We start from the raw sequence: 16322 nt of genomic DNA on the forward strand, positions 1-16322 counted from the left end.
TATCTGTCATCTAATATCTTTTGCATATCTATCTATCTATCTCATACATTCTATCTATCTATCTATCTATCTATCTATCTATCTATCTATCTATCTATCTATCTATCTATCTATCTATCTATCTATCTATCTCATACAATCTATCTGTCTGTTTGTCTGTCTATCTCATACAATCTATCTCACAGCTATCTCTATCTATCTATCTAATATATATTTATCTATCTATCATATTATATATATATATATATATATATATATATATATATAATATATATATCATATCTTTCTATCTCATCTATCTATCTCTATTATTATGATATAATGTTGGACATGTAATCTGACTAGATAGTTTGATATAATTTTAACAATATAATTTTATTGGTCATGATGTAATATTACGGGACATGGCAGAGGATCTGGTCAGTTGACGTGTGTGCAGCCAGTCACACTGTTTAGGCCCCACGTGATCTGTCTGTGGCCTGAAAGAGAAAAGCACCATTGCCCACTACACACGTGGCTATACCGCATAGAGATCTGGTGTCCTCCACAACCTACCGGCCACCGCTCTGTATATCCGCTGGTCTGGCCACACAAAGTTATTCATTCAGCCATTTTGTGTGTCCCCGATACAGGGCAGCGTAATGCATCGGGTGGCCAGTCTGCCCCTGGTCCAGTCGGCTTATCAGATGCTCTCTCTCGCATACCAGGACATAAGGAGCCTTCACCCGGTGGTAGGATGTTTCTGTGATCTGTCGGAGAGGGGGGTGAAGACAGTCAGTGACGTGGCCGCCTTTGGGGTGTCCCCACTTCTGAGAATAATGGAACCTCAGAGTAAGTAAGACACTGTCTCAGACAGGACCGACAATACTTATTCCCCCATTGCAGCACCGTCATGGGGACGTACCCCTCTGTAAATCAAACCAAGATTTTTAGACTCGCCAGCACTTGTGTTAAAGAAGCAAATCCTAGGATTTTTTTTATTTTTTAACTTGAATCATTGTGGCAGGATATGAAAAGAATCTTGGTAACCGCCATTGTTTCTTGGGGGTCTATTTACTAAGCAGTGTTAGTAGAGAGTGAAAAGTGATAAGGTACCAGCCAATCAGCTCCCAACTGTCATTTTACAAACACAGCCTGTGAGATGACAGTTGGGAGCTGATTGGCTGGTACCTTATCACTTTTCACTCTGTCTCCTAACACTGCTTAGTAAATAGACCCCTTGGTCTGTTTTTGCAGGCTGCAAACACCCCTCTGAGCCCTGGTTGGTCTGTCTACTTTGAAATCCTTCACCTCCTCCTGTGTGTGACTGATAGCCATACTACGCACCCTCTAGAGAGATTTTAAAAAGGAGATAATGATGTTGGGGTGACAGCTCATCTTTAAATGGGGTTTCCATAGTTAAGTTTTTTGCTCACGGTTAGTTCCCACTTTCCGGCTATGGTTTTATGCAGGGGTAGGCAATGATTGGCACTACAGCCACTGTGGAACCACACATACCAGCATGCCCTGCATGTTGTCAGGGCATGCTAAAACTGGGGTAGGGCATATTGGGATCTGTAGTGCCACACGTTGCCTACAGCTGGTTTAATGGATTATGTGATGACACATCAGGATGCTCCTGTTTGTTGGTGCCACTAAATCCCCATCAGACTCTCTTATAGGCACAAAGTTTGGTAAAACAGTTGTTGTACTATATTTCCATTTTCCCATTATTTTAGTGCACTGGGATATGGGGAAAAAGGAAAACTAGCTCAAACCCCCCCCATTTTCTGAACCACTGGCTGTTACCGCCCCTTCCCCGCCCCGATCTGCGGCAGCCTTTCCGGAGCTTGTACCTGATCCCCTATAGCCAACACCATGGATAGATAGTTACCTATAGGAGCCTATGGACTTCTTTTCCACATAACTTCTCGAGATATGCATGTGACACGTGGCGGGGTGTTCCGCATGCAGTATGCTATGCATGTGACACGTGGCGGGGTGTTCCGCATGCAGTATGCTATTCATGTGGCACGTGGCGGGGTGTTCCGCATGCAGTATGCTATGCATGTGACACGTGGCGGGGTGTTCCGCATGCAGTATGCTATGCATGTGACACGTGGCGGGGTGTTCCGCATGCAGTATGCTATGCATGTGACACGTGGCGGGGTGTTCCGTATGCTATGCATGTGGCACGTGGCGGGGTGTTCCGCATGCAGTATGCTATGCATGTGGCATGTGGCGGGGTGTTCCGCATGCAGTATGCTATGCATGTGACACGTGGCAGGGTGTTCCGCATGCAGTATGCTATGCATGTGGCACGTGGTGGGGTGTTCCGCATGCAGTATGCTATGCATGTGACACGTGGCAGGGTGTTCCGCATGCAGTATGCTATGCATGTGGCACGTGGCGGGGTGTTCCGCATGCAGTATGCTATGCATGTGGCACGTGGCGGGGTGTTCCGCATGCAGTATGCTATGCATGTGACACGTGGCAGGGTGTTCCGCATGCAGTATGCTATGCATGTGGCACGTGGCGGGGTGTTCCGCATACAGTATGCTATGCACGTGGCGGGGTGTTTCGCATGCAGTATGCTATGCATGTGGCACGTGGCGGGGTGTTCCGCATGCAGTATGCTATGCATGATACATCCCGTCCTTAGACTTTAATGTGACAGATTATAGGCCAATGTCGATTTCGGTTGCAAGCGACCGATGTTTTCATTCTACATGCCAGCGGGTAGGAGTGAGGATGCCAAACATCTTATAGTGGAGGCACGTGGCACGACCCGTGAGAGAGGTGGCAGGGGGGCTTCATGTTATTCAGATCTGCCCTTTTTTTAGTTATTGACATTTAAAATAGAACTGCAGTCATTGCCTTGCTGTCTGTCTCTGATTCTGTGCCAGGGGCCGGCTGTTACGAGGCACATGACAGTCGTGCCAGAGCTAGGTCTGGCATTGCCATGTGAATGAAGAGACGGGTTACCGCTGCGCACTTAATCGCCCTCTCTCCTGTCACTACAGGGGCAGCTCGGTACAGAAGGGAAATTCACAGACTACTAAATTATTACTAAGTGAGAAATAATTACATCCATCCTCAGGAGCCCTGGCCTGGCTAATAACGTCCTTTTATTTCACTTCTACTGACTGGTGCCTGGCTTATTATAGGGATAACTGTAACATTTAACCCATTCGCTGCCCTACTTTAGGAGATTCATTATAGATCTCTGGTAATATATCACCTACAGTATAGTGATCAGTGCTATACACCAGATCCCCAGGACACAGAGAGGGAGTGATATCACTATATATATACATCACTGGTAATATATCACCTACAGTATAGTGATCAGCGCTATACACCAGATCCCCAGGACACAGAGAGGGAGTGATATCACTATATATACATCACTGGTAATATATCACCTACAGTATAGTGATCAGTGCTATACACCAGATCCCCAGGACACAGAGAGGGAGTGATATCACTATATATACACATCACTGGTAATATCTCACCTACAGTATAGTGATCAGCGCTATACACCAGATCCCCAGGACACAGAGAGGGAGTGATATCACTATATATACATCACTGGTAATATCTCACCTACAGTATAGTGATCAGTGCTATACACCAGATCCCCAGGACACAGAGAGGGAGTGATATCACTATATATACATCACTGGTAATATCTCACCTACAGTATAGTGATCAGTGCTATACACCAGATCCCCAGGGCACAGAGAGGGAGTGATATCACTATATATACACATCACTGGTAATATCTCACCTACAGTATAGTGATCAGTGCTATACACCAGATCCCCAGGACACAGAGAGGGAGTGATATCACTATATATACATCACTGGTAATATCTCACCTACAGTATAGTGATCAGTGCTATACACCAGATCCCCAGGACACAGAGAGGGAGTGATATCACTATATACATCACTGGTAATATCTCACCTACAGTATAGTGATCAGTGCTATACACCAGATCCCCAGGACACAGAGAGAGAGTGATATCACTATATATATACATCACTGGTAATATCTCACCTACAGTATAGTGATCAGTGCTATACACCAGATCCCCAGGACACAGAGAGGGAGTGATATCACTGTATATACATCACTGGTAATATCTCACCTACAGTATAGTGATCAGTGCTATACACCAGATCCCCAGGACACAGAGAGGGAGTGATATCACTATATATATATACATCACTGGTAATATATCACCTACAGTATAGTGATCAGCGCTATACACCAGATCCCCAGGACACAGAGAGGGAGTGATATCACTATATATACATCACTGGTAATATATCACCTACAGTATAGTGATCAGTGCTATACACCAGATCCCCAGGACACAGAGAGGGAGTGATATCACTATATATACATCACTGGTAATATATCACCTACAGTATAGTGATCAGCGCTATACACCAGATCCCCAGGACACAGAAAGGGAGTGATATCACTATATATACATCACTGGTAATATCTCACCTACAGTATAGTGATCAGTGCTATACACCAGATCCCCAGGACACAGAGAGGAAGTGATATCACTATATATACATCACTGGTAATATCTCACCTACAGTATAGTGATCAGTGCTATACACCAGATCCCCAGGACACAGAGAGGGAGTGATATCACTATATATACATCACTGGTAATATATCACCTACAGTATAGTGATCAGCGCTATACACCAGATCCCCAGGACACAGAAAGGGAGTGATATCACTATATATACACATCACTGGTAATATATCACCTACAGTATAGTGATCAGTGCTATACACCAGATCCCCAGGACACAGAGAGGAAGTGATATCACTATATATACATCACTGGTAATATATCACCTACAGTATAGTGATCAGCGCTATACACCAGATCCCCAGGAGGTCTTACAGGAAGTGTTTTCAGTTTATATAGCTTTATGCTCTCTCTTCTAATTATTTGAATTATGTAGGAAGAAAGTGAACAATTTTTATGTCTTTTTAATCCGCTTTTAGTTTCAGTTGTGAACAGCTTCGCTCTGCGCCTGGTTAATGAACTGGAGGTCAGACTTCCTGTGCTCGACCAATCAGCAGATGAGGTAAAATGAATACACGCTGTATGTGGTATGCTTTTGGTTTATCATAGCTTAGCAGAATAATGAATAAGAGGATTATTCGTATCATTATATCAATATTGTAGCTAAAACCGCTTTGCACTAACCGTATTGATTGTGCAATTGCAGGATAGACACCTGTACCCTAAGTGCCCTGTGACAAAACTGTGTGTGTCATAGCTCTCTGGTAGTAGGAGCCTGGGAGAAGCTGAGCCTGGTGGTGGCAGCGAGTTACCCACCCACAGCGCCGAGGGAGGAGTCAGTAACTGGCGGTTACTGACAGAGAGAGGGAATACCTAGTAGTGTAGAAATGAGCCCACTCAGGTTACTCAAGGGCATGTAAACTCTATCTACAGCGACAATATATGATCGCCTGGCGGAGTGAGGTCATCCGGTCGCAGCTATATATGATCCCTGCCACAAGATGTCACTGTGCTGCTTTTGCTGTGAACAGGACCTTATCTCCCATTATGTGTTTTTCGACCTGCTATATGACTGGCGTCTATTAGTAAAACAGCGTCTGTTTTACTAATAGAGTCCAGCGTATGGTTTTTAATTAAGAATGAAAATGAATAATGAAAGAACCGATCTAATAAAACTAAATATGCAGAGTTAACTATGTATTGTATATTTAATTGAACATCCCCAGCTGTATAAATGTTGTCTTTGCCTGTTTTACGTGTGATAGGTACACAGGCAATGATGGCGTTCCGTTGGTGACTGTCTGTGTGAACACTCCTTATATGCCCCCCCCCAGTAACTCTTCACTTTCCTTCTATAGGTGGTCTCAGATTTCCGGGACAGGTTAGTGGATGGCGTAAGGGATTTGAACAACCGGACACTGGGCGGGGCCCAGAGCTTGGTCAGAGATACCTATGAGGTGATGTCCCTAGTCGTTCTCTCCCTGAGGAGCCCGGGAGTCAGCGAGCTGGTGAGGCTCGGGGCTGAACGTTCGGTGGCCTGGGCAGAACATATTGTTGACTTTTACCTGCCAGAAGAAGAGGACGTTGGGGCACAGGGTAAGATGTTATATATTCCTCTCAGTCCAGTGACTGCTAGCCTCTTGGCCTCATCTGTGTGGTGTTTGTATTTTTGTAAGAGGGGCAAGGGGTGGGCTGGTGTGTGCGCCTGCTGCCGTGCAGGTGTGGCGGAGCACTTACCTCTCGCACCCCGTGGCTCTCACCTTCAGGCCGCCTTGGTTACTCCGACCGACGGTCCTGGGTCTCTCCGGTTTGGCACAGCCAGGGACAGTCTAACCTGTAAGAAAGGTCGGACACGCTGAGCCTACGGGCTGGACCTTGGTGCCACAGGACTGACTGACAGACAGGTGTTATGGGGACTAGAAGATGGTCATCATTGGCACTTTTGGCCTCAGACTGGTTTACACCTGCGTGCCAGGCACATGGGTGCAACCCGAACGAAAACACCCGAAAAGGGGAAAGGGAAGAGGGGATGACACACGACAATGATACGACACACAAACACAGAATGCGCTCACCGGGTATACCCCTTGTCCCTTTGCTGGGCGAGTAGTCCTGGTCGCTGCTCCTGTAAGAGAGCACCGACGCCTTGCGCCGCGCAAGGGCAATACCTGCAGCCTAGCGCCGCACGGTGGTGGTACAGTGGGTACACAATCACCTAACACAGATGCAGTGGTCTCGGCCTAGCGCCGCACGGTGGTGGTACAGTGGGTACACAATCACCTAACACAGATGCAGTGGTCTCGGCCTAGCGCCGCACGGTGGTGGTACAGTGGGTACACAATCACCTAACACAGATGCAGTGGTCTCGGCATAGTGCCGCACGGTGGTGGTACAGTGGGTACACAATCACCTAACACAGATGCAGTGGTCTAGGCCTAGTGCCGCACGGTGGTGGTACAGTGGGTACACAATCACCTAACACAGATGCAGTGGTCTCGGCATAGTGCCGCACGGTGGTGGTACAGTGGGTACACAATAACCTAACACAGATGCAGTGGTCTCGGCCTAGTGCCGCACGGTGGTGATACAGTGGGTACACAATCACCTAACACAGATGCAGTGGTCTCAGCCTATAGCATTATAGCGTGATGGCCCTATAGCATTATTGCGTGATGGCCCTATAGCATTATTGCGTGGTGGCCCTATAGCATTATAGCGTGGTGGCCCTATAGCGTTATTGCGTGGTGGCCCTATAGCGTTATAGCGTGGTGGCCCTATAGCGTTATAGCGTGGTCACCCTATAGCGTTATAGCGTGGTGGCCCTATAGCGTGGATGCACAAAAGGGGGGGGATACAATCTGCGCTCAACCAGTGAAGGTGTAAAAGAGTACTGTGGGATTCAATGAAAATAGATCAAGATGATGTGCACACATGAATGACAATCATAGTAAATGGTAAATAATATAAAACAAATTTTACTATAGGACATACAGTGTAATGACATATAACATTAAGTATCGCATGAAGTGTTGCCTACTAAATCCGCAGGACAAACTCAATGGATGACGTATAGTGTTGCTGCTAGCAACCACAAATGTTCTGTGCTCAGATCGTTAGTCAGCACAATGCTAATGGTAGTGAGACCTTATTGATCGATGATGAGGGTGTAATGTGTCCAGTTAGGTAGCGGCGTCCCGCTGATGATGTGACACTATTGTAAATAAATGGACTAAGTAACAAGTCTAATAAGGTGTTGGTGATGCCTGTTGCAGGTGTGCTTGGTCTTCTGCCCGGGTAGGAGAAAAACCACACAGTAGGTCAGTGCAGGGACTCCGGACTGGGTGCAGTCGGCTAATTCCCGAGCGGGTGATAGGTCTATTCCAAAGAACTATCCCGCACTCAGGATGTTAAGCCTTGCGGCACCCTGTCACTCTGGAGGGGAAAGGCTGGAGTCAATCGTGCCCGATCACTGTCTGCGTCCCCCTCCGTAAGGAGACTCACCTGTCCTGATGCAGCGTGTGGCTGGATCCTTCCTCCTCCCGTGCTCCGTCTCCTCTTCCTGATTCGTGTGTGGCGTCCTCAGCTCCCTGCTGCTTCCGGGTTTGTGCGCTTGTTGCGTCACGTGTGACTCGCCGGTCACGTGATGTGCTCGATCTCGATCTCAGGTCTTAGTGTAGAATCTTGTGCTGAATATATCTGAACATGGAATTAGTGGATATAATGTCCACCAACGCGTTTCGACCACTTTGTGGTCTTCCTCTGGGAGTAAAAGTGATTCATGTAGAGTGGGCAGGGTATATCATGTATGGTGATCCCCCGCCTCTCACCATGATTGGTCCTTATCATCCTATTTGATTGGTTTCAGATATGTCAATCATTGTGCATAAGGATGGATCTGCAAATCTGATTTGCTAGACATTACACTGTTAAAATGCAAATACTTCCCCTGATGGTAGTCGCAAGCAATACCTATCAACGGCTCATGAATGTGCTTTAATATGGTATGCTGTATCATCCGTTTTAATCAATATATATCAGTGTATTTAAATATTGTTTATTATATGATATTAAACATTGAATTTGTCAGTTTACCCTGTAGATCCAATTATTATATTTCTGACTATTAGGGAACAATTACTATTATAGCGTGATGGCCCTATAGCGTTATTGCATGGTGGCCCTATAGCATTATAGCGTGATGGCCCTATAGCGTTATTGAGTGGTGGCCCTATAGCATTATAGCGTTATTGCACGATGGGCCTATAGCGTTATTGCACGATGGCCCTATAGACGGTTGTCTTATGCTCACTACGCACGCCACGCAATGCCTACGGTGTATTTGGGCACTTGGCTTTCTGTAGTAAAATTATAATGCCATTGATCAGATCATTGTCGCACATGCTGGTAATTGTGGTTGACATATTGGAATCTCAGCGCTGACATAAGGATTTGACCCACACAAACAGCAAACGTTACACATAAATGTTGAGCACTAGTATCGGGGAGGGAAAGCTGTGTTCTGTCCTGCCATCAAGAGGTTAAATTTTGCTGCTGCTGCTGCACATGTCTGTTAGCGAGAGCTGTCGGACCCCTGTGTCCCATTGTGAGTGATCAGACGTTCCGTGGGCTAAGCCTGGCGCTGGAGAACATTTCCTCGGCACTGACTGTTCCTTGGATCCTGCACTGTATATTCAGTTTATGTATCTCTACAGCTGCTTGGACGTGTCGTGGAAATTAAATGTAATTGTCTTTTCCGCCCTGAAATGTGTGTGGCACAGACTGGTTCTCATTCCAGACCCCCTCTGGCTACTGTGAGAAGTCAGCGTTCCATTTTCCGGTTATATATCGTGGATTAACCATATTTGTGTCACAGACGCCTCTGAGCTGCAGTATCTGCCTGGAAATGTAGATTCAGATATTGATGGTGTTTGAGCAGAGATTGAAGCTAGAGCCAGTTTCTGACCATTCTCTTACCTAGTATCGACTGGGCGCAAGTACCGATGCTAATGGTGATCTTTGCAGTGGCCGGCGTAAGGCCGGCCCGCACACAAACCTCCTGCAGCGGTCGGATCCATGCCATTGAAGGAAGCAGGGGGCACACTGATGGGATCATTGCTCCGAGGATCGCAGCGTGTATCAGCTGCAGAGTGACCAGCACACACTGGGCCTGATTCAGAGCCGGACGCTCTGACAAGAGCGCTCGCTCTGAATCAGGGCCGTCCTACCTATTATTGGAGCGGCCTCCTGGCCACTCGCATAGCTGTGGGGGACCACCCACAGCTTATGCGAGTGGCCAAAAAGATGGTCGCGATGGTCAAGACCATTGCGACCATCGGGCTTGCGAAGAGACCCTGCGGTAGGGTCTCGCTGCCGCAAGCCCAGGAGTGCTTTTGGCTCTATCAGAGCCAAAAGCACTCCCACTGACATCACTCACCATCGACAGCATGCCCCCTTTGGTGCAAGTCCCATAGCGACGGCTTGGCCGGGTCTCGCGCATGCGCACGACGGAGCACCCTCCGTCGTGCGCATGTGCACTAGGGCACCATCGACCCGCTTGCGAGCGGGTCTGAATCAGGCCCTCTGTACCCAGCATTACTCTCAGGATTGAATGAATACATAGAAGAAGCTCCAAGGAGCAGTATTTGTGAATAGATATGGCATTACTAAATGACGTGGTCCTAAACTGATAGGCGGGATTTTTAAGTGATATTTATTTTCTCCCACAATGCACAGGTACAGTTAGGACCCACAATTCAGCAGTCAGTCCAGCTCCGGTCGCAGTGCCAGGGAAGCTGCAGCCCGCAGATTTTGGGCACGCATAGGCCACGGTCTGCGTCTTCTGATGCAGATTACTTTGCCCCGGCAGAGGCTTAGGCTAACTCGGATGCCCGATGGTCATCCAATGCTTTTCTTTTTAACAGAACTAGTAAAGTTTCTTTTTACATAATAGAATAAAAAAAAATTGGGGGGGGAATAAAATAACTTCCTGTGAGTCCAAAAGACATTCTTGATAAAGTACCCGCCGATGTATGAAACGCGTTGAAGCGCAAGAGTGTATAACGGAGCACCTTACTGACATTAGCGTTGAAAGAGTGACGTCATCACCAGGCAGCTCCTGTTGCCAGGCGCACTGCTACACCGATACAGCCCAGTAGTCACAGCCGGGGATCGCTCTTTACTGCCGCTGATCGCCAGGAGGCGCCTATTTACACCAGACGCCTACTGCGGCATTAGTATGTGTTAGCTAACACCGTACATCTCTGAATCAGGCCCATAGTACATATCTCCTAAAGCATGAAATTGAAAAATGCCACTTTACTATAATAAGGTAATTAAATAATCAAGACAATCTGTTTAGATACATAGTAGATTATTCATCATAATAACGTTGATTTTATTTAGATTTTTTTTTAACACTGCAAAATAAAAATGTTTGTCAGCTATTTAACGAAAAAATATCGCCGGATCAGCTGCATTTTACTGCTGCCTATCAATTCACTAGTAGCCAGTGACATCACTGAGAGTGCAGCCTATCCAGTCACTAGGAGCCAGTGACATCACTGAGAGTGCAGCCTATCCAGTCACTAGTAGCCAGTGACATCACTGAGAGTGCAGCCTATCCAGTCACTAGGAGCCAGTGACATCACTGAGAGTGCAGCCTATCCAGTTACCAGGAGCCAGTGACATCACTGAGAATGCAGCCTATCCAGTCACTAGGAACCAGTGACATCACTGAGAATGCAGCCTATCCAGTCACTAGGAACCAGTGACATCACTGAGAGTGCAGCCTATCCAGTTACTAGGAACCAGTGACATCACTGAGAGTGCAGCCTATCCAGTTACTAGGAGCCAGTGACATCACTGAGAGTGCAGCCTATCCAGTCACTAGGAGCCAGTGACATCACTGAGAGTGCAGCCTATCCAGTTACCAGGAGCTAGTGACATCACTGAGAGTGCAGCATATCCAGTCACTAGGAGCCAGTGACATCACTGAGAATGCAGCCTATCCAGTCACCAGGAGCCAGTGACATCACTGAGAATGCAGCCTATCCAGTCACCAGGAGCCAGTGACATCACTGAGAATGCAGCCTATCCAGTCACCAGGAGCCAGTGACATCATTCTTTGTGTAAACAAATAGTATATTTTAAGTATTTCTGTTACCAGTATTATTGTATATTACAGATGTGTCCTCATACACTGTGGCTTCAGTTGTGCCAATCAGACCCTCTCGGTGTGCCAGGCCCTGGGTGACTTGGGCGCGCAGTGCGTCTTTTTCGCTCAAAATGTGCAACTTATTTGCACAAACAAAACAAATGGAAGCAACAAAACTACATTGCTAGATTGCACTGATCACTTTGTTGGGCAACATTTCTATATCTGTGTGTGACTGTCTGATGCAGCGGCCGCATCTTTTTCTCACTCCGAGGTCCGTTGTGCTTCATCTTAGACTCTGTACGCTTTTATAACAAACTCCTGTGCGGTTAAAGTCGTTGCCCAGTGACAGTAGTGGACTTTGAGTGGTGTTTTGCTGCGTCTGCGATGCAAATAAGATGCAAAATGTCAAAGAAAAAGACGCTGCACTACACCGCTCGGTTTGACTCAGTCGTGCTTGCCGTATCGCGCCGTATGGTGTATTGAGGCTAGGTGTATGAGAACATATCTGTATATGTATATATAATATATATATGTATTCTGTAACCCCAGACCATGGTGTCTCCTTAGCAGGAGGACAGGAGAGTAGCAGCAGTGAGGAGACAGAGGAGGTGGCAGGAGCGGAGGCCGGCCTGGTCTCTCGTTTATGGCTACTGGTCAACGCCATCATCACAAGAGGCCTCAAGAGAGTGAATTCGTATGCGGACCAATTCTGGGAGCTCCTCCATGTTGGTATTAATATTCTCTTCAGCGTCCCAACCCAGGTAACACCTCAGCCATATTATTCATGACTAGCAGAAAATGCTATACATATACAGTATATATATATTATTTATACCTCACATAATTAATTGACTGTAAGTTTAATTGTAAAGAATACTGTAATAGCCCATTTGACTTATTACTGCGGAATGAAATATCTTGTAGTACAGAGCTACCAATCAGCATCGGTTTCTAACTGGCTCATGGGCAGGTCGATCGAAGCTGATATCTCATTGGTTGCAATGGGTCTGTATACCTGATGCTATGGGTGGCCTTTATACGATGAACAAATGTCATGTCACATGAGTATCTTGGTTTCCTGCTGCAAGCAAGATGTCTGTGACTTTGTAATGACTACCACAGGTTTGCAACAATGCACTTAAACACGGTTAAATAGGCTAAAGTGCAATTATTGTCTCCGCAGAGTGGAGGCGGCCATTTTGGGACTTGCACCAATAGTTACTAGAAGGCAGTCTGTTAATTCACTAGGAACTTGTGAGATGGCTGAGGCATGAGGTCTGTTGTTCCTCATACCTCAGTGTTGCTGCTAATGATAGACTGCCACTTAGTGACTACTAGTGCAACCCCTAAAAATGAATGTCACCACAATGTATAGTTAATGGGCACCCCTTACATCTTTATTCTTTTGTATGTTAATGCTTCTACATCGGCAAACGGGTCTCCAATGGTAGGACGAGTAGATTCTATTTCTCTATCCCATTAAGCACGCAAACTCAATTCAATAATTAAATTGAGACTGGAAAATGGCTGACGCATTATGTGTGCCCATCGCAGAAAGCTTCGGTCTGAGCCCCCACAATTTCATTACTCATAGAGAGGTGTTATAGGGAACACCGTATATATATCCCACAGACCACGTTCCTGCCTGGAGTATACTCGCTGGAGTCACCTGGCTCGCCCACGTGGCTGACTCCTGGCACGGGGACATTACTGCCACTTAAAGTAAAACTTAATTATATGTAGTAGCCAGAGGGCGCGCTTTTATTGTGTCTCTATATCTGCAGACACCTCATGGAAGAACATAAACCAATTGTTAGTTTAAAATAAGATCTTTAAAAAGGATGCTGTTTTTAAAAGCCCAGCAGCATAATCCTCCTATTTTAGGTTCTGGCCACAAGGGGGCGCTGTCTCATTGCTGTGTGTATGCTATTTATAGGGGTATTCAATATGAAACGTAAACTTCGCCGTCTATGCGGGGTCGAAGCTTTTGCCGGCGAAGAAGTATTGGGCGCGCCCCCGATTATACCCGTATTCAATGTGAAATCGTTAAAAACGGCACCCGGCGAAAACTTCGCTGATTTTTAGGGAAATGACCCTAACACCCCCAAAAAGATGCTCTGACATGGGGGATCACTGTGGATACCCCCGACTAGCCCTGCTGTAGGCTTTTTGGGTCTTATAACGGGCTCGATAGCTGCTATTTTGGGGATTTGGGAAGGTGGGGAAGAATAGTATTTAGAAGGGTTTTTTTGCAGAAAATAAGTAGTTCCAGCAAATTTGGGGTACATGAAAATGGGGGTGAGCATATTTAAAAGTTGCTCAAGTGAAGTTTTAAAAAACGTGAAAAATCCACCTGACGCAAACATCTGTAATGAAAAAAACACCTGGGGCATACTTGGGGACCCCCCTAGATTGTAGTTCGCTAGTTTTTAACTTTGTAACCCCCATTTTTTTTTTTCACCCCCAAAATGAAAGTGCTGGGGTTCTCTGAGGTATTTTTTTAATTTTTTTTTACACAGTTTACCTTTGGGGGACTGTCTGAAGGATGCAGGGTGGTTTCCGAAATGTTGCACCCCAAAACCCCAATTCTGCACTTTTTTTCGCCACCCATTCCTTGGTGATACTTTTTCGCAGGGTGGAATGCAATATACTTTTCACACCGGCGAAAAGTTTTCAAATTGAATACGGTGTAAAAATAAAACCGTCGAAAATGACGTCATCCGAGCGAAAACCTCGCAGAAACTGCATTTTCGCTCGATATTAAATACCCCTATCAATGTCATCTTGACAGAGTGATGATCGTTTCATTGATGTAAATAAATGCAAAAATGTAGGGACGTTATCGTGCTGATTCTAAGTCGGAGGAAAAGTGGCTATTTTAGCGTGTTGCCGTGGGAGCCAGATCAAGTTCCCGTAGGGCCAATGCCATTATGGGGTTGACACAGCGCTGAACAGACGGGCCTTGCGACTTTTAGCAGCGCTGCATGCGTCGTTGTTGAGTGCACATAACTGCAGGGGTTCCCAATCGTACAGTCACATCTCCAATTGCGGATGAAGAGGCCACGGGACATCCGCACGTAGGATAATTCGAGTGAGGACACGCCGTGCGCAGAGATCCGCCTGATCTAAGAGGGATCTTTTGGGCCAGTGATAGAGCTGGCGTCCGTGCACGCTGATAATGGTGACTGCTTAACCGAGCTGACGGTTCGGGTCAGTCCGGCTGCAGAGATGGGCCTCATTACACCCATGGGGCCTGGACCCAGGAAGAGGCCACTCAGGGACCAGAGATTACCGTCAGTGACCCTGGCAGCACAATACAGTTTGCTAAATATTTTTGTATCTCTCAGAAACGTTTTTGTTTTAGTCCTGGTGGATATGGGTCCTCGTGTGGCGAGATCAAAGATGAGCTATAATAAGCGTTCCCATGGCGCAGAACGTGAACTTGCCCTGTTCACTGATGCAGCGGATATGTGCAGAGCGGTCCCCGGACGCTCTATAACTGCTGGCAGCTACTCTATGACCTCTGTGTCAGACACATCGGCTAATAAGGGAATACAGCGATGAGACACGTCTGATCTGCACAACACACAAGACACTTGTTCCCAGGCGGCTTCACTGCCATTTCACGGAACACCGATGTCCCCTTCCAGCCTCCTCACATGTACTGTACATGTCACTCAGGGACCCTAGCCCCCTTGCAGTGCCTCATTCATGTATTAGCTGATTATTATTGCATCAAACTTCTCAATGAAATCGCAGTAGACGCAGTAACCGTATAGCAGAACCTCCCTGGCACTGCGGCAGCTGGCGTGGGCTGCACATTTAGGGGATGTGATGCTGTCAGATTTACCAAGTTCCAGAATGCAAAGCCCCCGCAGCTTCGCCATATGAAGATGGTGTAATCCACTGTTCCCTACTGGGGCAGCGTAAAAAACTCATGTACAAGTGAAATTTCCCTTTAGAATATATACTGATTAGTATTAATATTTGATAACTGGCCTTTTAGTATTATGTATGTAATGTATGTGTCTATATATAATTGATGTCTGCATATCACTGAGTGATTTTATATTTCAATATGCCCACTGTGCTCTCTGTATAACCTTTGCGTTGGGCTGCCATGTTAGGAGGGCAGAGCTTCTTTATCAGAGCAGGCACAGAGTGACTGACCGTGTTGCAGTCTTGCTGGGAAGAGATGCACTGTATGGACTGGCGGATGCACTGTATGGACTGGCGGATGCACTGTATGGACTGGCGGATGCACTGTATGGACTGGCGGATGCACTGTATGGACTGGCGGATGCACTGTATGGACTGGCGGATGCACTGTATGGACTGGCGGATGCACTGTATGGACTGGCGGATGCACTGTATGGACTGGCGGATGCACTGTATGGACTGGCGGATGCATACACAGGGGCGGAGATGTCATCACTGCAAATTTGGCTTTTTGAACTGTATCAGATCCCATCCTAAAGCTGCGGGAGGAGATTCAGCTGTCTGTAATGGAGAGATGGGGGGTAATTGTTTTTTAGCAGAGCTGCAGTAGAGAGTGTCAGAGTTACACTGAACGGTGTATTTACCTTCATAGTTCTTTGGGGATCTGTGGTCTTTAATGGCAC

General features: G+C 46.6%; 1 protein-coding gene across 1 annotated transcript in view; it reads left to right on the top strand.

The window, feature by feature from the left end:
• The first annotated feature begins 404 nt into the window (after positions 1-404).
• Positions 405-16322, top strand: part of LOC148532499 (perilipin-1-like) — a 44777-nt gene continuing 28859 nt past the window's right edge. The window contains exons 1-5 of the mRNA XM_088467510.1: positions 405-419; positions 633-831; positions 5024-5106; positions 5903-6140; positions 12268-12461. Coding sequence (XP_088323636.1) covers positions 405-419; positions 633-831; positions 5024-5106; positions 5903-6140; positions 12268-12461 — 729 coding nt within the window. The remainder of the gene's footprint in view (positions 420-632; positions 832-5023; positions 5107-5902; positions 6141-12267; positions 12462-16322) is intronic.

Source organism: Taudactylus pleione, unplaced genomic scaffold, assembly GCF_031769625.1.
Source record: "Taudactylus pleione unplaced genomic scaffold, aTauple2 ptg000073l, whole genome shotgun sequence".
Taxonomy (NCBI): domain Eukaryota; kingdom Metazoa; phylum Chordata; class Amphibia; order Anura; family Myobatrachidae; genus Taudactylus; species Taudactylus pleione.